The sequence below is a fragment of the Benincasa hispida genome, chromosome 10, assembly GCF_027475165.1.
Source record: "Benincasa hispida cultivar pf3 chromosome 10, pf3_genome.v1.1, whole genome shotgun sequence".
NCBI lineage: Eukaryota > Viridiplantae > Streptophyta > Magnoliopsida > Cucurbitales > Cucurbitaceae > Benincasa > Benincasa hispida.
Window position 1 is genome coordinate 45,971,257 of NC_143487.1, and position 25,435 is coordinate 45,996,691.

General features: G+C 36.3%; 2 protein-coding genes and 1 long non-coding RNA gene across 6 annotated transcripts; 1 reads left to right on the plus strand and 2 right to left on the minus strand.

The window, feature by feature from the left end:
- Positions 1-866: 866 nt before the first annotated feature.
- LOC150033398 (uncharacterized) lies at positions 867-7,929 on the minus strand. Its single transcript, XR_016523864.1, has 3 exons — positions 7,454-7,929; positions 5,696-7,370; positions 867-1,198 (listed from the first exon to the last, which is right to left on the minus strand). It is a non-coding gene; the product is annotated as an uncharacterized LOC150033398 (long non-coding RNA).
- Positions 7,930-9,187: 1,258 nt separating this feature from the next.
- Positions 9,188-13,551, plus strand: LOC120087717 (protein IN CHLOROPLAST ATPASE BIOGENESIS, chloroplastic-like). The gene is made up of 11 exons (XM_039044592.2): positions 9,188-9,396; positions 9,484-9,567; positions 10,488-10,562; positions 10,644-10,686; positions 10,755-10,812; positions 10,980-11,147; positions 11,835-11,897; positions 11,989-12,083; positions 12,166-12,247; positions 12,389-12,499; positions 13,167-13,551. Exons 1-11 carry the CDS (start codon positions 9,282-9,284, stop codon positions 13,305-13,307), a joined length of 1,035 nt encoding a protein of 344 aa, XP_038900520.1. The 5' UTR covers positions 9,188-9,281; the 3' UTR covers positions 13,308-13,551.
- Positions 13,552-14,540: 989 nt separating this feature from the next.
- LOC120088072 (filament-like protein (DUF869)) lies at positions 14,541-21,034 on the minus strand. Of its 4 annotated transcripts, none has more exons than XM_039045111.2 (7): positions 20,254-20,924; positions 20,062-20,129; positions 19,414-19,550; positions 18,634-18,772; positions 16,071-18,495; positions 15,738-15,795; positions 14,541-15,399 (listed from the first exon to the last, which is right to left on the minus strand). In XM_039045111.2, the coding sequence occupies exons 3-7, from the start codon at positions 19,510-19,512 to the stop codon at positions 14,860-14,862; spliced, it is 3,261 nt and encodes a 1,086-aa protein (XP_038901039.2). In that variant the 5' UTR covers positions 19,513-19,550; positions 20,062-20,129; positions 20,254-20,924; the 3' UTR covers positions 14,541-14,859. The 4 variants fall into 4 exon arrangements, with proteins under 4 accessions (XP_038901039.2, XP_038901043.2, XP_038901041.2 ...); XM_039045115.2 differs by having other exon boundaries at positions 20,696-20,921; XM_039045113.2 differs by lacking the exon at positions 20,062-20,129 and having other exon boundaries at positions 20,254-21,034.
- Between the last annotated feature and the right edge of the window lie 4,401 nt (positions 21,035-25,435).

Sequence of the window (25,435 nt, forward strand, 5' to 3'; positions counted from 1 at the left end):
GGTGAAAAAAAAAGTGAGATTGTAATGTTGATGACATTTTCTTATTTTATATCATGGTATGTCCTATCAATGATAGAGCTTAACCAATGATGGATTAATATCATTGAGAAATTCTACACTTGTATATGGTTATATTAAAGATAATTTTTTGTTAAACCCCATAAGAATATTCATCAACTAAATACAAGGAACTCAATAATGTTGATATACTATTGCTTCTTCTAATATCTTTAGTTGACTTCTTACATTCTTGCCTTTTCCTTTTGTATTAGGATTTTTCTGATTTGTTTGGTTATTGTTTAGCTGCCAACATTGTGACTAACTAATAGATTTCAATAGGTAACAAGAATTTGTCACCAATGGAGTTCTATTGAGTGATATTCTTCTACTATTGATAGAAGTTTATCATGATACTTCGAGTAAGGGTAAAATTGGAATTAATTAAAAAAAATAGTTTGCTATTTTTGCCCTGTGTTTAAATCCAAAGTCTAGTGTCGACAAATTTAGGTTGTGAACTGAAGTCTGTTCATGACAGACTTCTATTACTGATTCCATTATTGATAGAAGGTAAAAATCTACGGTGGATAGAAGCCAACATGAGCCTACTTCCTGGCATGATACATAGAGACTTTTGATTAAGAAAGTCAAAACTTTGAATCTACAATTATTGTGCGAAAAACCATAATGATAAATACCAACAAAATAACAAGAGAGATGAGAAAAGAACTTGTAAAGAAAAGAAAAGTTAATGAAAAGCAGATATAACTAAAGAAAAAGAATATTGTACGAAACTGGGTGTGTAATGCCCCTGGTTTCCTACTTAATTCTAGGACGCTACTTCATGCATGCATAGGCTTAACCGTACATTTTCTTTTAAACCATCAAATAAAAGCTTAATTTTATTTAGTAATGCTCAAATGAGCAAAGATATGAAAACATAATTAAATAATAATAAATAAACTAAAACAAAACAAAATAAAATAAAATAAAAATTTACCATTTGGGATACCTCTAAACCCAACTTTAAAATGAAAACAATTAAATAGTCAATTAATAAAATAAATGAATTTTGCATGAGAGTGTAAAACGTCTAATTCCTAAGCCAGACTTCAAAACACTAAGTGCGGAAGCAGTAAATCGTCCTAATAGCCAGGTCACGATTCTCTTTTGTCATGCGCCAGTCTGTCATTACCCTTACCTGAAAAATAGAGAAAGAAAGGGTGACTATAAAAATATACTCAGTAAGCAGCCCACTACTGGGCTCACTCAGTGATCTGTTAGTCTTTCCATTGAACCAAAATGCACAAAGACTTCATAAACATAGACATAGGCATAGGCATAGGCATAAGGGGCGAACCCGAAGACACGCTTTCATAAGTAGTGACACAAAAAGTCACAGGCATAAACACAAACGGTGATCCCAAAAATGACACCGTACATAAGCATAGGGTGTGGGTCTGAAGGCTCACACATGCGATGTGCATAGCCCAATGGTAACACTAATAGCCACTAAAATCTCATATGGACATAAGCATACAAACGATCAGTACAATCTCAGATATAAGCATGCAATCAAGGCCATGAATCAGTATCAAACTTTAACACCATTACCCATACATCAACTGTATCACAATCTATTCATACATCAAGCCTTATCACAGTTTATTCATACATCAAGCCTTTCACAGTCTATTCATACATCAAGCCTTATCACAGTCTATTCATACATCAACATTAGCACACTATCCCCAGCCTACTCACGTACCTTATCACAATATCCCCTTAAACCTTACGTCCAACTTCATCACAGTATACATCACGGTATTCTCATACGTTAACTTTAGCACAATTACCCATAACAGATTTCATCACAGTTTACTCATATATGACATAAAAATTTCTCGGCAAGCTTATCAAAATCTTAGGGCAACCGACAGTAAACCACTTACCTCAGGATACGAACTGACCTAAAACGAACCCTTGCTCCACTCAACAACTTTCTTCACCGCCACACGTTCCTGAAACCAATCACAAATTCCATGGTGAAGATTAGCTTAGGCTCTAGCATCTCAAGAGACAATGGGCTTCCAAACAAGGAACCGAACTTACCCCAATAGACAGATCGGTCGAAACCACCGCGATCCACGGTGACCTAAACCGGTGACAGGCGAACGGAGAGGACGACATGGCTGGAAACGATGCGGCTCTAAGTTGCAGCTTCAACTGTTCGATCGGTGTTTCAAGTCGACGGCAAAGGCTCGCGGCTTCAGCATTCGGCGGTTTCGGACTCAGTCGACGGCGAAAATGAGAGCGTCGCGAGCTCCGGCTTCAGTGGCTTCGACGGCATCCAGTCGACGGACAGGGAAGAAAATAAAGCAACGATCGGCTAGGCACGACTGGAACGGCGAAACTCGCGCGGCTGTGGACCCACGGTCGAACGGTGGCGGTGGAGATGCACAGTGGGGGGGTGTTTCACGATTCTGGAGAAAGGAGAAGAAGGGAAGAAGAATTTCTTTTTTTTCTTCTTTTTTTTTTAAAAAAAACGAATCTTTGGGGCGTCACACTCTTCCCCCCTTAATAAACTTTCATCCTCGGAAGTTCTAATCCTAGAAGAACTCTGGATGCAGTGCCCTCATCTCGTCCTCTCGCTCCTAAGTTGCTTCCTCAAACTGATGGTTCTACCATAGAACCTTCACCAGTGGCACCTCCCAAAGCTCAGGACACCCTTCATCAGTGCCACTTTCAGGAACACCTTGTCACCTGCTTCGAACTCCAGATCTTTACGCCTAACATCCGCATAACTTTTCTGTCTACTTTGCGCTGCTAGCATTCTAACCCTGATCTTCTGCATGGCTTCATTCGTCAACTCCACTAACTCAATTCCCACCAGTTTCCTCTCCCCAATCGCACCCCAGCAAACAGGATACCTGCAACCTCTGCCATAAAGAGCTTCAAACGGCGACATGCCAATGGTAGCCTGATAGCTATTATTATAAGTAAACTCTGCCAAATGAAAGTGGGAGTCCCAACCCCCTGAGAATTCCAACGCAAAAGCATGCAACATGTCCTCCAACGTCTGATTTATACGTTCTGTTTACCCATCAGTTTGGGAGTGGAAAGTTATATTGAAGTTCAACTGCGACCCTAAAGCTGCCTGGAGGCTCTTCCAAAAACTGAAGGTGAAACGAGGGTCCCTGTCGGACACAATTGACACTGACACACCATGCAACCTTACTATCTCCTTCATATATAACTGAACCCACTTACTCACAGTGTACGTGGGCTTTCCTAGAATAAAATGTACACCTTGGTGAGTCTGTCTATCACAACCCAAATCATCGAGAAACCCTTCGCTGTCCTGGGCAAACCCATAATAAAATTCATAGCCACGCTCTCCCATTTCCATTCTGGCACATCCAACGGTTGTAGCAAGCCTGCTATCTTCTGCCTCGGGGCCTTCACCTGCTGACAGACTAAACATCTACTGACATAGTCAGCTATCTCCCTTTTTCATATTGAGCCACCAGTAATACCGTTTCACATCTTGGTACATTTTGGTACTACCTGGGTGCATCGAGAATGGATAGTTATGAGCTTCTGCCAACAGTTCTCCTTTCAGACCATCATCTGCTGGGACGCACAACCGTCCCTAATACAAAAGACCCTTGTCCACTGATACAGAAAATTCACTTGCCTGACCCAACCCTACCTGACAACACTTCTGAACCAGGTCGAGGTCACCCTATTATGCAACAATAATGCTCTACCTCAAGGTTGGTTGTGCTATCAACTGGGCTAGCTGCGAAGTGATTTCCCCCCACTACCACCGCAATCTCTACTCGTTCCAGGTCTTTACACAACTGAACCTGCTTAGTGATCAAGGCAGCCGAATGAGCTACCTTTCGACTGAGGGCATCGGCTACCACATTTGCCTTACCTGGGTGGTAGAGGATCTCGCAGTCATAATCCTTTACTAACTCGAGCCACCTACGCTGCCTCATGTTTAACTCTTTCTGGGTGAAGAAGTATTTCAGACTCTTGTGGTCAGCGAACACTTGGATTTTTTCCCATACAAGTAGTGCCTCCAAATCTTCAGGGCAAACACTACCGCTGCCAATTCCAAGTCGTGGGTAGGATAGTTGCGCTCATGGTTCTTCAACTGGCGGGAGGCGTAGGCGACCACCCTACCATGTTGCATAAGCACGCAACCCAAACCCTTCTTAGAAGCATCACTATAGATCATGAAGTTCCCGGAGCCGTCTGGTACGATGAGAACCAGGGCTGAAACCAACCTCTACTTGAGGTCCTGAAAACTGTCCTCACAAGTTTTTCTCCAAACAAACGAAGCTCCCTTCCTGGTTAGCTGAGTCAACGATGTGGCCATGCTAGAGAAATTCTCTATAAACCTACGATAGTATCCAGCCAATCCCAGGAAGCTACTCACCTCACTAACTGTTGTAGGGCGGGGCCAATTGGTAACGGCCTCAATCTTAGCTGGATCCACTGAAACCCCATCCTTCGACACCACATGCCCAAGGAAGGACATCTTCCGTAGCCAGAACTCACACTTAGAAAACTTTGCATACAGTTTGTTTTCTCTCAGTGTTCCTAGGACCTTCCTAAGATGTTCCTCGTGTTCCACCTCTATCTTGGAGTATACCAAGATGTCATCAATAAAAACGATTACAAAGGTGTCTAGGAAGTCCCTGAACACCCGGTTCATCAAATCCATGAATACCGCTGGAGCATTGGTCAGACCTAAAGACATTACAATGAACTCGTAATGCCCGTATCTGGATCAAAATGCAGTCTTTGAGATATCGTTGTCCCTGATCCTCAGCTGATGGTAACCTGATCGTAGGTCAATCTTGGAAAATACGGTAGCACTCTGTAGCTAGCCAAACAGGTCATCGATTCTAGGAAGCGGGTATTTATTCTTGATGGTCACCTTATTCAACTCCCTGTAGTCTATGCATAAACATAACGACCCATCCTTTTTCTTCACAAACAACACTAGTGCACCCACGGAGAAACACTGGGTCGTATGAACCCTTTATCAAGCAGTTCCTGCAATTGAACCTTCAGTTCTTTCAATTCTGTCGGAGCCATTCTGTACGGTGCTTTGGATATAGGAATAGTGCCTAGCTCCAGTTCGATCGAAAAATCAATCTCCCTTGGTGGAGGCAATCCTAAAAGTTCTTCTGGAAATACATTGGGATAATCTCTCACATCTGGTTCAAAGGTTAGTGCAACCTCGGCTTCTCTTGTGTTAACTATGCTAGCCAAGATACTCCAAACACCTTGGTTAATTGATCTCTTGGCCTTAACTGTTGAAATCACCTTGGGCAAAACTACTGTCCAACCCCCTAAGGGGATTAAAATTCACCTCCGTACGAGAACAATCTATGCCAGCATGGTTGGCAGCCAACCAATCCATGCCCAGAATTACATCGAAATCACACGTCTAATACTATCAGAGTCACATCAAGGGTGCGGTTTGCTATTTCTAACTGGCATACTTTTATCTTTTCACTTGCTATCATAATTTCTCCTGACAGTGTAGACACTGATAAAACATAACCCAAATGTTCCAAAACTAACATGGCATGCTTTACAAACAACGAAGAAATGAAAGAATGGGATGAGCCAGAGTCAAACAACATCAAGGCATAGTGCCCCAAGATTAAGAGCGTACCTATCACCACTGTTTCCGAGTGCTCAGCTTCCCGACGATTGGTGGCATAGACCCAACCCTGCTACTGCTGTCGATTTGAACTACCCTGATGCGAACTCGAGGGCTGACCCCCGCACTTCTGGAACCACTAATAGGGCATTGGTCTGCCATATGCCATATCTGCTTACATCTGAAACAAGTTCCTGTGTCAATCAGACAACGTCCTCAATGACACTTCCCACATGACTTGCACACTGGCTTTTCCCTCCAAACTCCTCCTGAAGTAGTAGCCTGTCGTTGGGCATGCCCTACTGACCTGCTTGTACTCTGGGCCTTCTACGGAGGTCCTGGAACTTTCTGCTCAACTTTCCTCTTCTGGTCGGGGGCCGGTCAAGGACTTCAGGAATTCTATCCCTGAAGGACAACCCACACGTGCTGCCTCTCGGAAGGCTGCGACGTAGGTGGGAGGCTCCAGAGCTTGCACAATGCCTCGCACCCCGTCTCGAAGTCCTTGCACAAATCTTTCAACCCTCTTTGCTTCGGTAGATACTAGATCAGGGGCAAAGCAAGACAATTTGTCAAACTCCTCTTCATACTCTTCTACTGTCATGGTCCCCTACTTCAAGTTCATGAACTTAGTCTGCTTGTTGTACCTCACATGAGTAGAGAAGTACTTCTCGTAAAACTGCTCCTTGAACTGATCCCACATGGCTTGGCCTCCACCAGCTTCTATCATTCTCTCAGTCGAGCACCACCAGCGCTTGACATTGTCGATGAGAACAAAAGCGACACACTGCAACTTCTACTCCTCTGGACACCTCATGTACTGAAAGATCCCCTCAACAGTGGACAACCCCAATTCTGCATTTGTGGGGTCTTTTAGAGATCCGTTAAAAGACGGGGGATCATACTTCTTGAAATCTCGCAGGTATCCAGCTTCCAAAGGCCTCTCGCAGGTATCCAGCTTCCAAAGAAAGGCCTGCCACAGTCCGACTCGTGGCCCTATCCTGATTTTGAACTAGTGGTAACGGGACTGACGAGGATGGCGCCTGCTATGACTGTACGTGTTGGGCTATCTGCTCGGCTACCATGCCCCTTAACTGTCCCACCACGGCCTGCATGACAACGTTCCCAATAGCTGCAGCCATAGCCGTATATTCTATTGGAATTTCTGAGGATGACGATCCTGGCAGGGGCACAATCGAAGCTCGAGGCCCACTTCTTGGTCTAACCCTCTACCAAGTTAACCTAGAGGGGTCACGAGATGGCGGGTCTCGCACCTCTTGGCTCTGTATCTCGGGTTCTTGCAAGTCGGGGTCCCGCTCCCCAACTACTTTCCTGCCTCGACCGCCTCTTCCTCTAGTTTGTGGCGCCATACCTGGTGACCACATGCAGCACTTTACCGCTTGGTTCCTAACCCTTCAACAGTAAATCGTCCTAATGGCCCAGGTCACAGATCTCTTTTGTCATGCGTTAAAATGCAAGCATAGGCATAAGGGGCGAACACGAGAAGGCAAAGTCACAGGCATCCCCAGCCTATTCATGCACCTTATCACAATATCCCCTTAACCCTTACGTCCAACTTATCAACTTTAGCACAATTAATTTTATCACAATTTACTCACATATACATAAAAAATTTTCAGCAAGCTTATCAAAATCCAAAACGAAACCTTGCTCCACTCAACAACTTTTCCTGAAACCAACCACAAATTCCACGGTGAAAGTTAGCTTAGGCCCCAACATCTCAAGAGACAATGGGCTTCCAGCCGAACTTACCCCAATAGACAGATCGGTCGGAACCACCGCGATCCACGGCGACCTGAACCGGCGACAGGCAGACGGAAAGGACGACGCGGCTCCGAGTTGCAGCTTCGGCTGTTCGATCGGTGTTTCGGGTCGACGGCAAAGGCTCGCGACTTCAGCGGCTTCAGCATTCGGCGGTTTCGGACTCGGTCGACGGCGAAGATGAGAGCCTCGCGAACTCCGGCTTCAGTGGCTTCGACGGCGTCGGGCCGACGGACAGGGAAGAAAAGAAAGCAACGATCGGCTAGGCACGGCTAGAACGGCGAAACTCGCGCGGCTGTGGACCCACGGTCGAGCGGTGGCGGCGGAGATGCACAGTGGGGGGTGTTTCGCCATTCTGGAGAAAGGAGAAGAAGGGAAGAAGAATTTTTTTTTTTTTCTTTTAGCACGCAACCCAAGGTCCCCCCAACACCTTTATAACCCTAACTCTCTTTTCTTTTTCCTAAATTAACTATCAACTTTTTCCCTTTTTTTTCTTTTTGTTCTTTTTTTTTTTTAACGAATCTTTGGGACGTCACAGGGTGTGTAATCTCATGCGTTCCCTTTTTTATAAATAGTAAAAAAAATAAAAAAAAAATTCAATTTTTTTAAAATCTACATGATATATTTTTATTAAGTGTTGTTTGGGATGCGCGATAGATGGGTGCAGCCTAATCTACATCTATTTTTTTGTATATATATATTTTTAAGTTCCTTTATAACGAAAAGAAAAATAACTTTGTAATTAATTGTGTTATATTGATTCTAAATATTTGTGAAGTTAGAATTTGAGATAATTGCCCAAAAGACTTATTTTAAAGGTCTAAAATGGCAAATGACCCAGTTTTTTTTTTTTAAAAAAAGTGCCTTTGTTGATGTCATGGTCATATAAAATTACGATATTGCCCTTCTTTTTTTCTTTTTCTTCTTCTCCAATGTGAGAAAACTTCTTTTACACGTCCTTTTCTTCTTCGGCTTCTTCTCCTCTGTACATCTTCTTCTTCTCCAACACAACGAGTCCACACAGCTGCGATGCGATCAACTTCGGTGAGCAAGAGCAAGAGAGAGGGGTGATTTTGTGAGTGGGGAAACAAAGAGAGAGCGAGAGACATAGTGATTTGTGACTGGAAAAAAGAAGAGAGAGAGAGACATAGTGATTTGTGAGTAAAAAAAAAAAGAGCGAGATAAGCGAGAGTGAGACTTCTTTTTCGCGTGTATGCAAGTATATCATGGTAATTTCACCCAAATTTGACATCAACAAAGGGTCATTCATCATTTTTTAAAAATCCGAGTCATTTCACATTTTTTGCCTAATTTTTAGATCATCATCTGATGCAGTATTAGAATTCTTCAATCGAATTCTTAAAAAAGAATCATTATTTAATATAATTTACTACTTAATTTAATATATTATCAAATCAAATAAAAAAACCCATAAATTTACTATCCAATGTTTTTTAGAAAAATTATTTTCAATAAAAAAATTCTATTGTTGTTTATCGTAAATAGATAATGAAATTTTGTTATATTTATAGATTAAAAAATGTCAAATTATTTATAAAAATAGCAAAAAAAATATTGATAAACATTAATAGACATCTATCCGTCTCTATTAGGGAAGATTAAAATTTTACTATTTTATATAAATAATTTTCCTTATTTTTCTATTTTTCAAAATCTCCTTTGTTTTTTTAATATCAATCTTTACTTTATATTATATTTTGTTCTCAGAAAAAGGAAGAGATAAATGCCGTTGTCGACGAAGCACATGTAAACTAACGGCTGCATTTAGCGATCGTCATCGAAACGTTAGCAAAACAAAATGAAAATTGGTGGTGGAGTGGTCTGTGGAAGTCCACGCGCCGCCGCTCTCCCCTCACTGCTTCTCCGCCGCCGTGGAGTCACCGTTCGCTGCTCTACGTCTTCCTCAACTTCCGGTTAGTTCACCGCAAGCTTATTTATAGCACATTTCCTAAAAGATTTTCATAATCTTAATCCCTTTTTGAACCATCGCCTTATTGCAGACCATGTATCATTCGTCAAAGATATTGCGGCTACTGAACCTCCTCAGCATCTGTTTCATTTGCTGAAAATGCTGAAGACTAGAGGTGCGTTGTTGCTCAAGCGCTCCAATCATTCCCATTATGAATCTAATACGAATTAATTGCTTACACTTCAGAGGTTTCCTGATTGAATCCATCAATTTTTGACTAGGTACTCTAGTTCTGTCTTTTGAAGTTGTTGGATACAAAATTTATGAGCAAGAGTGAAGCCTAGCATTCTAAATTTCTAGTTAGAAGTGAAAGAATAATCTCCTCGTGAATAGATTTCATTTTGGAAATTCGTAGACCTAATGGCTTATATTGCAACATTCGTTTTAAAAGATTAATTATCTAGGGTTTTGCCTTAATTTTACTTTGTGGCCTATGTTTTTAGTATTGTACACTTTATATGTGGTTCTGTATCCGTTTCTGCAATGTCATGGTATTTTTTCTTTGGTTGAAATTCATTCCATAATTCTATTTTCTGATATTACATTGCCGATTTGCTTTCCTTCCTTCAAACAAAGATTTTAGCATCTTTGGGGATGTGCTACCTGTGCTCTTTTGTAGTGTCTTTTAAAGAAATAGTAGGATGTTTGAAGATTGCTTATTTTGATTCTTTTTGGACCTTTGTTCAGCATATAGTCTCTTGATGGTTCACAAATTACACTAAATTCTTTTGTAGTTACAGCCTTCTCATGGTTATTAAGAACTGGAAGGCTCTTCTTTATAGTTTTGTGGGAGGAGAGGGGGTTCCCTCAACCCCCGCCCTTTGGCTCTCTCTTTTATGTTTGAATATACATAAATATATGTTTCTTAAAGAAAAAAAGAATGTGGTTTTGCATATACTTCTTTTAAAAAGTGGATACTCAAAATAACTCTAGACTTGAAAAACCAATAATAGGCCTGAACTACCACATGTTATGAACCTGCAGACATATTCTTATGTACATGGGAATCCCCTGTAAACTGTTGGTTTTAAGCAGGTGCATCCATAATTTCTCCTGGAGCCAAGCAAGGGATTATTCCTCTCGTCATTCCGCTGGCAAAAAACAGCTCAGGTACATGTTAAAACTTTCTCTTAAATTGACTTGCTTTCTAGGTGTATGATATCTCAATCTATTCTATGTTCTTGTTCCAAGGTACTATAACTGCACTGCTGCGCTGGCCTACGGCACCTGCTGGGTAAGAAGAATAAACTTCATATCTTTTCACGCATACTTTCCTCCACCTTGATAAACAACTCTCCTCAGGATGGAGATGCCAGTAGTGGACGTCAATAGGAATGGAGTGTGGCTTCTAGCCAAGAACGTAAGTTTTCTCCATGAAATTTGTTATTACCCCCTACCCCTCCCCTCGTGCACACACACACACAAAAAAAAAAGAAAAAAAAAAAAAAGAAGAACAAACAAACAATCAATGATGGGAAACTATTTTCCTTAGAAATTCTGACACTGATTTTAGTTTTTGATGTGCAGGTTGATCAATTTATTCACAGACTTCTAGTTGAAGAAGATGCCAGAGGAAGTGGAGATCAAAATGATGAGCTATTTCTTGCAGCAGCTGATGCTGGGCAGAAACTTTATGGAAGGGGTGATTTTTCTGAATCTCGGATCACAAACTTAGATGGATATCTGCTGAAAAAGGTGCGTGTATAATTTTTCATGGTTCTTCTTGATCCTCCTCATCAATGAGGAAACCTATATGCAAGTGTTATTTTCGTCTCCGTGCAGTACTGCGGTGAGAGGTAAGATAGTTGAGCTCCTTGACCTTGCTTGCCTTTATCATCACCTTTCTGGGTGTCAGCTTAATACACACAATGTTCAACTTTCTTATATCTTTGACTTCAAACTCTTCCACATTACTTCTGGAAAATAAAAGAGAATGGTTTAAGTAATTGTTTATATAAAAAATATATTTATGCATAAATCACGTATCTTTTAAAGTAAATGTGGTTAGTTTAGGCTAAATTATTGAAAATAGCCGTGAACTTTGTTTGTTTCAAAAATACCCTTAAACTTTTAAAGGTTTTAATAAAACTTGTAAACGTTTTCTAAAAAAAGTCCAAAATTATCTTTACCATTAGATTTTGGATGGAAACTGTTAATACTTTGTTTAAAAAATACTCCCGAACTTTTACTTTGTTTCAAAGATACATTTCTATCCTCTAACTAGAAATTTCATTTAGCTTTTTTTTTTCTTGTTTTCAAGTCTCATTTCGCTCAAGTAATACTTTCCAAGCACCTGTTGATTTAGGATAGGACAATGAGAAAAGCTTTATGCCATCTATAATGCATTTCGCAGTGCAAGTTCTGACAATCTTTCGATCTCAGGTTGGGTTGTTTCCAGATGTCATAGAACGTAAAATATTGCGCCATTTCGAGGAAGGCGATCTTGTAAGGCCGCTGTACTTAAGATATTTATTACATTCTTAAATATTTATTACCTTCTCCAAATTACATTCTTAAATAGTTGTTACCTTTGTAGGTTTCAGCTCTGGTAACCGGAGAATTCTATACTAAAAAGGAGCACTTCCCAGGATTTGCACGACCATACGTATTCAATGCAGAGGTTCTGCTGAAGTACGTTGGAAATGTTATTCACTGCTCCAGAATGCTTTGGCTGAGTTTATACCTAAAGAATCTGTGCTTTCTTGATACTTAGGGTGGGACGAACAACTGAAGCTAAGGATGCTGCGAGGGGAGCCTTAAAATCACCATGGTGGACCCTGGGCTGTAAGTATGAGGTATTGAATTTCTCATAGATTACTGTTGCATTGTTTTTATTAGCTTTCTTATTTATACCCCTTGGGAGGTGGAGGGGGGAATGAGAATGAGAGAATAATTATAAAAGGATTATCCTTGTATTCTTTGTGGCACATTTTCAGGAAGTTGCTAATATCGCTCAATGGGAAGATGAGCAAATTGAATATTTCAAAGAAAAGATCACAGAAGAAGGAAAGCAAGAGGATCTCAAGAAGGGAAAGGCTCCTGCGCAGGTTTTATACTGTTCTTTATGGACTACTTTGAAATTATCAAACAGACAGGATAATACAGCATTTTCTCAAACTTATCCCTTTCATTTGAACATTTCATATTTTCCCTCTTTTGTCCTTTCTTTTTTTTTTAAACAATAAACAACTTCTCATCGATGTAATGAAAATAATTAAATATTTAGGAGATACGAACTCTCACAAGGAGAGAAAATAAAAGATACGATCAACAAATTGATAGACTTTTGAACAACTCAGACCATCAAGCCTCCTTCAGCTGCTGAAAAAACGAAAGCTACTACCAAGCTACCAAAGATACCCAAAAAACAACCACCAACCAACAAAGAACAAACTGAAAACTCTTTACGATGCACAACCTTAGAATCTGATGAAATGATGAACCAACATCAATGAATCTTGAAAAGAAACCTTCTCTTCTCCTAAAACGCTAAAATCTTCCTACATGAGAACGAAATAGAGCCCAACAAGTAATAATAAACCAGCACCACCACGTAAAACTTCCAAAAACAGCGAACAAAAGACCAGCCACCCTTTATAAAGCAACCCCAAAGAAAGTACATCTCCACGATCTCTAGTTTCTTTTCAAAGTTTAATTTTGTTGAGGTTTAAGTTTGAAAAGATGATTCGATTAATTTTGTTATTGCTTGTGGAGGTTGCCTTGGACCAAGCTGCATTTTTGTTGGATCTAGCTTCTGTTGATGGGACTTGGGACAACTCTGTGGACCGTATTGCTCAATGTTATGAAGAGGCAGGCCTCCATGAGATTGCAAGATTCATCCTTTACAGAGACTAAATACATATAAATAGGCATTTTTCTACACTCTCCTGTTCTTGTTCTCATTCCTTCTTTTTTACATGTAATTATTCATATATATATTTCTTCTTTATCTAAACATCATTCTTTTTCTCTCCCCTATGGATGAGATTTTGATCATTTCACTCCAGAAATGGGTCAATCGGGAGACATAAAATACTCAAAATTTTCTCTTGATAAATTATAATAGTCGTTTCTATGCAAATAGGAAATGTTGGAGAAATATGTTTAAACATTTTTGTTTCCTCTATTTGATTAATAATTTCAATAATGTGATTAATTTAGTATTTTTCTTTATGTGATTCATGCCATCAATTATTGAAAATCAAGTACTATAAAATATCGATACCATGAATGTAACTCTAAATCATTTTGTGAATTTCATTTTGTCTTTATGTCTGAACTATTTAAAAAACAAGAATTTGGTGTGATTGATCACTTATTTTTTAAGAAAAACTAGTTTGCTTAACCAAAATTAGATTCGAGAGTAATAGCTAGCACCCTAGTATATCCATTTGAAAATATTTGATTTTGTTATGCAATTTATTTATTAAATACCATAATAAATGTTGAAAGTCAATGCCAAGATGTCAATTTTATGAATGTCAATGAAATTATCAATAATATCAATGAATATTTTTTTATAAAATTATGAAAGCAAAAAATTTAAATTTAAATTAATAAATAAATTTCACTTTTTAGATACATTACAATATTTTCTTACTCAATGACATAGTTTTTACGATATGATGAAAAACTTTTATTGATCTCGAATCCATGGATATGTCGGTGAAAATTTAATACATTGGGGTAACCATGAGATGAGCATGAGTGAAAAGGAACCATTTTCAAAACCCCCTTTCCATTTTCAAAATTCTTTTAACAATTTAAAAAACGTTTTTCAAATTATCAAAATCCAAAAATATATTGATCAGCAATATATATATATATATATATATATATATATATATATATAAATGAAAAACAAAAACAATATACAACAAACAAAAAAATAGAATGATCCATCTAATATAATGTGAACGTATAAGCCTGGGCTCATACATTGTCTCTCAATCATCTACTCTCACGAAATTGGATATCGTCGAAGTTTATATTAACTTCACTAGATCATTGTATACACGAAAAATGCATACATACACAATCAAATAACAGAAAGATTGAGGTTGGAAGACGTATAGTACACAATCCATGTCACATGATGAGTACCCTTGTTATAGATTTACAAAATGTCAGCAACTCAGCATAAGGTTATATGTTCATCAAATGGATACAAAGTGCAAAGCAGTTTAGGCAAATGTTTACATATGTACAGTAGAAATTCATTCAAGCATTACAAAACCTGGTAAATTAGCAAAGCATCCAACCCCTTATTATCTACCTTTCCTAGTTGTGCAACAAACCAAACAACAATCACCAGTGAAAACAAACCAAAAACCAGAAGTCAAAAGAAGTAACCTTGGTTGCCAATCTTGTCATTAGCTTGTTAAACAGTTCAGTGCCTTCCTTCTCCTCATGCTGCAGCAAATAGAAGGGCCTTTTTTTGGCTCCTGACTTTCTTCTTTCTCCACAAGAGTTTTCTCCACAACGCACCATCTCCCCGCTTTCTGCTCGGCACAATAGCCAAATTACCAACTGTATCTTTGTTGACTACATTTTTATGTCCATTCCATATGAGGATTGCTTTTTGTGGATCAATTGACTTATCAAGATCTGATGTCGAAGTGTGGATGGCGTCAACTTCTACAGGCTTTGAAATTTTATAATCTCTAGGGAAGGCATCGTCCTCTGCTAGCATTTGATCTAGCAGAGAGAACCGATTATTTGTTGTCTTGGTATTGGAAGCAGCTGGGGTCAAGATCGTGCCTGTCACCGGGGTGGTTGTGGTGGTGGAGATGCTAGACGTTTGCGTTTCGTCATTTTGAGTGGGGATAACTTTGTCTAAAATTGCAGCTTCCTTGGGTGTTGCCAGAGCCTTCAACTGCTTTCCGAGGTTAAGAATTGTCTCTTGACACTCTGCTAATTTTTCTGAAGCAGTTGTTATCTCCCATTCCTGCAAAATTGTTGAACAAATTACTGCATGATTAAATCAAATGCAAAAGTTTAACCATCCAAGGCATCAGAACATGAGACTGATGTAGAATATACTTCTGTGGTTGCTTTGCTGATGGAAACTTTAAAGTTTTGTAAGTTCATATTTCTCTTTAACTGATCAGAGTAACAAGAAAGTAGACCTAACACATTGATCAGAAATTTCTAAATCTCTGAACCAGGAAAGATAAACTACTAGGGAACAGCGTTATATCTAATTGTTCATCCAAATTACACATCTCTCTGGATGCAGAATTCAGTTTCCAGCATTGAAGATATTATAAGAAGAAATGTTCTTACCGTGCGTAGTTGCTTCTCTTCCTGACCCCGATCTGCACTTGGGGTTTGTTTCCGCGTGCTGAATAAAAAAATATATATATCATATTTAGACAAGTAAATTTTAAGATCACTAATGATATTCAATAAAAGACAATCTAATTAACCTCATGTCATAACCTATCCAGTGGCATAGACAGCCAAGGTATGAAATGATAATATGATTTAGCAGTTTATAAATGAGTGAATAATAAGATGCAATTTACTTGAGCTAAGAATTAAAACAAGACAATGTCCTATAGTCAAATATTTCTATGCAAATGCTTCTAAGGAAATAAATCATAGAGAATTCAGAACCTTTCCAGCTGAAGTTGCAGTTCAAGACATGTGGCCTCCAATTCCTCAAAGCAATTGTTTTTATTGTCCAATTCAACTTCAAGAGCTGCAAACTTTCTGCGACTCTCAATTAGTTCATTTGTAGCAGCCGTAAGCTGTGTGTCTAGATCTTGATTCACCAAGCGCTGATTGGCAATTTGACTTTCAATTGTTCCCTTCAATTCTTTAAGGCTTTCTAACTCCTTCTGCAAGTTGACAATTTTCTTCTCAGATTCTTGAAGTTGATTTGCTAACATTTCACTTGTACCAGTAGTAGACTGAAACTTCGCTTCAAGATCTTTCTTTCCAGATTCTACACCCGATCGCTCTTCTTCCAGTTTACTATTTTCTTCTGACAACTTAGATTGCAGCTCTCCATTTGGCGCGTTATGGTTATTTGAAATGGTATCCTTTTTCAACTGTTCTCTGAGAACACGTGATTTATCAACTTCTGAAACATGACTATTTGTCCCGGTTTCCAGATCAAAGTCACTACGTGATTCATCCCAATTGAACTGCTTCTTTATGGAGTCTCTCATGCTTGAAACATCTTGAAGTGAAAAACAGTGGTTCACAATCCAATCCAAAGTGGAATTTAGTTCTTGCAGAAAGTTACTAATATTTGCCTTTCCAGTCAACATATCATAGCAGTTGTGTATAAACTGCTTCAAAATAGTGTTTAATTCAGATGTTTTCCATTGGAAAACTCGAACCATATAGCCTGTAGGTGTTTCAGAATAGAAACTACCATCCTTTCTGGAGGAAGAGTTATCATCATCTGAAGATGTCACACTGATCCCTTCTACAAGCTCAATCAATCTCAATATTGAACCACGTAGATCTACCTCATGCTTGTCATGCTTCTCCCTTGAATTGATGTCAGTGTCATTTGCTTCACTCACTGAATCTATTCCCAATGGCGTCTGCAACACGCGGCCATTATCACAAGCGATATCACCACAATGATTTCCAGCCTCTTTTGTATCAATAGAATTTCCAGGATTCTGGCATTTCATTGCTGCTCGAATATCCTCCAGTATGTGTTCAGGGGCTCTTTTGGAGACACTACTCTGGTCAAAGACCATTTTCAAGATATTTTGAAGCCAATTGGGGTATGTTAAACAGGAGCCCATTTCACTACAAGCCCTTGGGACTATGTCCTTTGATACTGCTTCAGGGTAACATCCATTTAACTCAGTTTCCAATATCTTGGGTTTTCCATTAACTTCATTTGAAAGACTCTGAGAATTTGTGGGCGGAGACGTTTCAACTGAGACAATAGCCAATTTTTCCATTTCAACAAAGTCATCCATCAGATCCAAATCAGAAGATCCAACTATTTTGCATGTTGTTGTTGACCCTTTCTGCTTACCATTTTTGAAGTGCTCCAATTCTGAAATCAATGCAGAAGCCCATGATTCAGCAGAGCTAACCTTATCCTCGCTCCCATTGTCAGACATGGAAGCATTAGGGAGCTCAGGTAATGTCAGACTACTCTTTCCTGATTCCATGATTTTATGACCATTTGATAATTTGTGTGGTGATTCAACTTGTAACGGTTTTGGAGATTCACGGGCATGCATGATTTTTGCAACTTGAAGTTCATTATTCATTTTGTTGAGAGCTTCCTTGAGGGTGCTGTTCTCTTCTTCCAAAGCTGACACTCTGGAGGTTAGAACACTAATACGTCTGTTAGGAGTCTCTGGAGAGTTCTCTAGTGAAGAATCCAATGAACCTGTTGGATTCTTCTGCCGTCTTCTGATCTCAAATGAATCCCTTCCAAGCATTTCAACTTCATTTTTCATCTTCATTAAGGCTGCAGGACCTGGTAACCTCTTCCGGACAAGGAGGCGGAGCCTTTGACACTCTGATTCTAGTTTTGCAATTTTTTTCACACTCTCCAAGTGTTGCTTATGCGATACATCTGCAGTTCGTCGATTAAATTCTCTCTCCTCATTCCGAATCTCAACTTCCTTCTCAAGCACTCTAACTTCATATTTTAGGGTGCCATTTTCTCTCTCTGTGGATTCTAATCTAGATACCAATGCATTAAGATCTGCCTCCATGCCAACCAACTGTCTATTTACATCTTCAATCATCTTGTCCTTTACCAACAAAGCCTTGCTAAGTTGAGTGTTCTCGCCCCCCAATTTTGAAAGCCTTTTACCAGTATCAGCCAACTTCTCCTCCAAAATCTTTTGGGATTTTTCAAATTCATTTGATGTCTTTGAGACGGCATCATGAATCCTCTGCTCCTGCTCTTCTCGAACAAAACGTAGCTGCTGCATGCATTCCTTTAGTGCTGCATCTAGATGAATCACTCTCTCTTCACCAGCAAGCCTCTTCTGTACAGCATCATTTAGTTCTTGCTTTAAGGTTGCTGCTTCAGATTTTGACTTTTCCCATCCTATAATGAAGCATTGACAAAAGTCGTGCATTAACCGTTGGAACTATGAATGGATGTTATACTTCTACACCATGCAAAATAAAATCTTTTAAAACTTGTAAGGCAAGGTTGGCAGAAAAAGAAAGAACAAAGATTTACTGGCAATGGCTTCTTGTTCCATGTTTGTAAGTTTCTTCACAAGTTCATCCTTTGTCTTACACTCAGAGAGAGCTGCAGAAAGTTTATCATTTGCAATTTCAAGATCTTTCTCCAACCGAGCTTTGTCAATAAGAAGTGTCTGCAAAAGAATTTTAAATAAACAGGACAATAAATTATTGAGAATGCCTCATAGTCATAGTTAATAAAATTAATTTAAATTAAAAGCCTTAGCAAAAAAAAATGCAGTAAATAACTAAATAAGACAAAACGTTGTTGAGAAATTTTAATTTGATAATGGCAACTATGATAATCACTTAACCAAGAAATCACATCCTAAATGGAATCTTAATGAGAACACTGTACTGACATGAAGGATAAAAATATTATAATTATCTGGAAACTAATCTTAAAGCTGTGTTTAAAAAAAAATAAAGAAAAGAAAAGAAAAAAGAAAAGCTTCCTTACCACAGATCCCAGAATTGTGAATATGGAATCTTATGGTCAACTTCAAAGGAACAGTCCTTTGAGAGTAAGAGAAGAAAACAGATATTTTATATATTACTCCTATTAATACAAGCAACAGTCCATCATAAATTTTCAGCCTAAATGAAGCAACATATTAATATCATCAGCTTCATTGCCAGAAGCTTTACTTGAACAGTTGACTTTCCTTATGTAAGCAAACTAACAAAAGCTCAAAAAGAAAAATCATATAATAAGGTGTTCTTCAGAGATCTCTTCAAATGATTAAGGCAGTGAGCAACTATGCAAAAAGATTACCTCTTCTTCATTCTTCTTCACAGAGAGATTTACTTTATCACTTGAAACAGTAATCTTCTCTGATGATTTCTTCCTCCAAAGCCAAGTTTTCTGGTCCATCACTTTACCCACTATGTTTCAAATCCCAAAAGAGATATCTGCAGCCACCAATTAAACAAAAATGAACCACCCCAAGTCTACAACAAAACCTTCAGCTTCTAAATTAAAGGAACAAACTCATGGTGTCTATCCATTAGCAAGTGACGATGTATAAAAACAGACAAAACCCACATGACCCTTTTCCACAAGAAACAAGAGAAACACTCTCCATTTGGTCAAGATATAAATCCCATCCCCCCCCCCCCCCCCCCCCCCCAAAAAAAAAAAAAAAAAGAAGAAGAAGAAGAAGAAAAGAAAATAAAAGAAATTCAAAGCTGTAGAACCTGAGTGGGTTGTCAAATAAGTCAAACAAATTTCGCATTCCAGTAGAGGTAGGTGGAAAAAAGAAAAGAAAAAAGGCTAGATAACCTGCAAGAGTCCAATCTATTCAAACATTCTCTCTCTCTCTCTCTCATTCCCTTTTCCCTTCACTGAAATCAAACAACAGAACAGAGGAGCAAAGGAAGGAAAAGAAAGAATGGGGAAAAAGAAGGGGGAAAGGAAATATACCTCAAAAAAGAAACCCAAGTGAAAAATGCAGGAGAATCACTAAACCCATCACAGGAGAATCATTAGACCTGCAAGAGTCCAGTCTATTCAAACATTCTCTTTCCCTATCTATCTCTTTTATCCCCTTTTCCCTTCACTAAATACAAACAACAGCACAGAGAGGAAAAGAAAGAAGGGGGGAAGGAATTATACCTCAAGAAAGAAATCCAAGTGAAAAACGCAGCAGAATCACTAAACCCATTACAGTAGAACCAAAATCACCACAAAATCCCTCATCCTCTGGCCTTAAATCAAAACCCCAGATGAAAAATGTAACAGAATCACTAAACCCATTACAGTAGAACCAAAATCACCGCAAAATCCCTCATCCTCTGCTCTTAAATCAAAACCCCAGACGAAAAATGTCACAGAATCACTAAACCCATTACAGTATAACCAAAATAACCATAAAATTCCTCATCCTCTGCTCTTAAATCAAAACCCCAGATGAAAGATGCAACAGAATCACTAAACCCATTACAGTAAAACTAAAATCATCACAAAATCTCTCTTCCTCTGGCCTTAAATCAAAACCCCAGATACAGAAAACAAAAATGCATGTGAAGAAGAAGCGATTCAGGTTCATAAAACTCACCACATTCCAATGTGGGGAAGTCTCAAAACCGGAAGAATGGCAATGGATGTACCGACACAAAAGCCCTTTAAAGGGCAAAAAGAGGAAAAGGGGAAACACCAGAAATGTACACAGAGCAGAGGAAAATGATAAGTGAAGAGTAAACGATAGAAAGTGAAAAATTATAAAGAAGAGAGAGAAAGTAGAGAGAGAAAGAGAGGGTTAGGCAAAGTGTCGGCTGTGATCTGACAGAGAGGAGGTGGAAGCGGAGGAAGAGGAGAGTCGTTAGAAGGAAGATTGGTGGTCGTTGATGGAATTTTGGCGGGTCGCTTTTGCTTTGATCCAACGGACCGCAAGAGCGGAGGTCGTAATCTTAGCCGTCTATTTTTTATTTTCATTTTACGCTATAAATTATGATATTTGATTGTGATCTCAATGCTCTAACTCAACTATCAATGTCATACATTATGTGATATCATATTGTGTTACATTTGTTCCCTTTCCATTTGGGTTTTTTTTATTAAAAAAAAACTTTTTTATTACATACAAATCTTACTTGGAAATTTAAAAATAAATTATAAAATGAAAATCTTGTTGGATTTATATTATAAATTTATATAATATTTGAAGTACTCGTACCATTGAGATTCTTTAGGTTCCCTTATATTTTGTGTCAATTTTTTATATATAAGTGTGCACATGTGTGTATATATATTTTTAAAGGACTTACGAAGTTAGTCTACAAACTTTTAAAGTTATGTTTAAAAGTTTACTAAAAATAAAATTTGTGTTTAATAGCTTTTACTTTAGCATTTAATAGAGTTTATCATTAATTTTATTAGTGTAAACTTCGTTTATCCATTTTGTAACTATTTCAATTTTTTTTTTTTTTGGCTTTTGATTTTCAATTTTTTAAAAACAATACAATTGGTTTTTGTTTTCTACTTTTAGAAATCTGGTAACTGTTTTTGGTTTTTCAAATTTTGTCGGAATAAAAAAGAAACTATTTGATTCTTTTTTTTTTATGTTTCCTAAAGAATTCATAGCAAACTATTTTTATCATATCATTTCTTCTGATATATGGGATAAAACTTGTTGAACTTGTTTTGAATATTGCATCATTGTAACCGTTGCATCGACTTTATAATTAATTATTTATGAATACAACTTCTATCTATCTGTGATTTTTTTTTTTTTTTTTTTTTTGTTATCTACCTTTTATAAATATTTAATGAATCTAAGTCAAGTTTCCAAAACTAAAAAAAAAAATAAAAAAATTGTGTTTGATAACTATCTGATTTTTATTTTAAAATTAAACTCATTCACATCTATCCAATGATTATTTTATTTTGTTATTTACTTCATATGAGTGCTTTTTAAAAAAACTAAGGTAAGTTATATATATATAAATCCAAATGTTTTGTTACGACAGGTTAAAGATATAGGGAAAAAAATAGTAAGAAAACAACATATTTAAAAAAATAAGATAATCATATGGGGTCTTAGTTTTTTTTCTTATTTTTTAAATTTAACTATAAATTTAAACAAAAAAATATATAATTTTCAAAAATTAAAAATCAAAATTTGAATAGTTATCTGTCTGACACTAATCATTATAGATATAAAATTAAAAATTCTAGTAAAAATTTGAAATTCCTTTTTTTAAAAAAAAAAAATAAAAAAAGAAAGAAAGAAAGAAAGATCAAAGCTCATGCATGCTTGAAAATCAAAAGAACAAATCTACATTATAATGAAGAAAAAAAAAAACAAAACATATGAGACACTTTAAAAAATGTTTATGTTTTTCTCTTTTCGGCTTTTTAGAATGAAAAATCATCGATATTGTATTTTAAAAAATATTTTGTTTTTACATAGTCCAAATGAAGTGAAATTGGATATTTGTTTCTAATTATTTGTCCCTTTTTTTCCATTTAATGTATTTTATTGATAATCTAAATGTTAGAAAAATTATATTTTTAAGTAAGAACTCAAGATTAAATATACTATTAAAAATTTCTATTATATGTTCGAGTCAAAAATGTAAAAATAAAATATAGATATTTTTTTAAAATGTCTCTCTTAATTCATCATGAATTAGAATATTATTATGATCATGGTTGGAGATTAAATTAGTGAAGATCGATAAAATTGAGCTTCTCTAGAATGAGTTTAGTTAGTTATATTTTTTTAAATAAGGTATAAAATTTATGGTTGAGTCGTATATAAGTGAATCACGTTTTATTAAAATTAAAAAGGGTTTTTAGTTCTTGTTAAAATACTTGAAAATGAAAAAAAATGTTTACCTGTTAGATTGATTGATTGATTGAGACATTTGAATTCTTAATTAGAGATACATTTTTTATATTTAAAATTTGTTTTATATAATAATTTAAAAACAATATTCATAAAAAATAAAATAAATAAAGAGATAAATATTTTGATGCTTTGACAATAAATTATTGAAATCAAATAATTGATTTTTTGTTAAGAGGCAATAAAAGTTGTTAAACTCGTAGAATTATGATTATTTAAGTCTTTAAATTTATTTTCTAGATAAATTTTTAATATAATTAATTAACATTTTCAATGTGATTAATGTAATGAACATTTTTTAGAATAATTAATGTAATAAACATTGGAACATAATTAGATACTTCAATTTCAATATCTTATTATATTTGTGGAAGTGTTAATAAATTATGAATAATTACCTAATCTTTACTTTTCAATAATTGATATGTTGCTGCTATAATAATGTCAGTAATTTATACATTTGCTCGTTGATTATTGAATAAAATCAATAATTAATATTTTTCCACCTTTAAATGTTGCTTTGAAATTCAAAACTTACGAAATGAAATACCTGTTTGTTTGAACTCAAAAAATAAAAATAAAAATAAAAAAGATTTGTGAATACAAAATTCAATATTTTTATAGGATATTTTCAGTAATTTACAAGTTTAAATTGGCAATAATGGACTGAACAATCATTGGTTGTGTTCTTTTTTTTTTTTTTTTTTTCAATAAATTATTCGATTTAAATCTATATAGAACTCAAAAGGGTAAAAAAAAAAATTTGCTTTTAATTTATTTTCACATCTCTGTAGTTCCAATAAATTCCCAAGCTTATTTCAATGCCCATTATTGTAATAATTATTAAATTTAAAATTATATTAAACCCACAGATTTAGTTTTTAAACTTTTGAGCTTGTGTGTATTCGATCATTGAAGTTTAAATTTGTATTTAAATTGTGTCTATGTATATAATAAAATTGGTCATTATCTATAGTTAATTCGATATTTTATAACTTAACATGGATATTTTTTATGATGATAAGACTCAATACAACAATATGAACCTTTGATTGTGGATCTTGGAGCGATGTTCTCCTCAAGAGCTACTAAGATCGTGATTATTGCAAGGCAAAGATGGGAGACGAGAAATAAGTTTGTGTTACAAAGAGTTTTGGCATCAGTTGAAAAGTTTCTGGTTGAGTTGTCCGTTGATATAGAGTTTTGTGGAAAAAGCTATTTCAACAAAGCAATCTGTCTCCCAGAGGCAGGATTTTAATCGTTGGTTCCCTCTCTAAGGAACTGGTAGAAGCTCAACACTGATGCAACTTGGAGCCTATAGAGAAAAGTTGGAGATCTGGGTTAGGTGCTCTGGACTATCTGGGTCATGTTCGATTGGCTGGCTTCAAGGTTATTTCTAAAAATTAGAAGATTAAGATTATGAAAGCTATGGTCATTTGTGACAGTTTGTTATCCACTAATACCACAAATATCACGATCGAGATAAATTGTCTTGAGGTAGTTCACCTCCTCAATGCTAAGTCTACTAATTATTCTGAGGTGTATTTTTTTTCATTGAGAAGATTAAAGCCTTGATGTTTGACTTGAGATTGATCTCCTATTTCCATGTGAAGCGTGAGCATAACTTTCTAGTGCACTCCCTTCTCGAAATGGCTTTGGATGAGCAAGATTTCACTTTTCTTCTTTCCCCTTATCTAGAATGGTTTGTGTCATTATCTTCCTTTGATAATTACGTAGGTCGTTTATTTTCTTTAAAAAAAAACAACTATTTTGAATCATTCTAAAGAATGCCTATTTGAATTTTAGAACGGAACATAGTCACTATCTAATATCTAGTTAATTATATGTTTTATAATTCAAATCAATTGCTTATGAATTTAATAGTTATTTAATTTCAATCCATACACAATGTTTATAATTGTCTGATATATAAAATAATTAACCTTTTTTAAGAAATAATTAACCTTTTTTTAATTGGACTAACAAAGGGTACTAAAAAAAATAGGTCAAGCTAGGTCAATAAAAGGATGAAAAAGAAAAAGTAAAAACTCAACAATGAGATGTGATGGGCAAAATATACTTAAAATAAAAAAGCATTGATGATTTGAAATGACTCTTCAAATATTCAAAAAGGATTACTAAGCACTTAAAAATTTTGAGCAAATGCTTGTCTATATTTTCTTTGGTGTCACTATCAAATTATTACCATACTATTATATCATTTAAATCCCAATATTTGACCACGTAGATTTATTTAGAACTAAAATTAAAATTTTCTTAAAAAAAAAAAAACCTAGACTAGTATGTAACAAAAGTCTTCATAAAGATGTGATGATTTAATTTATATTAGAAAATCGTATCAAAATCAAGTGTCAATTTTATTTTACAACGACTTAGTCTTTATAGTTTGTAAACAATGTTGAATCCATAATAGATTTATCCACCTAC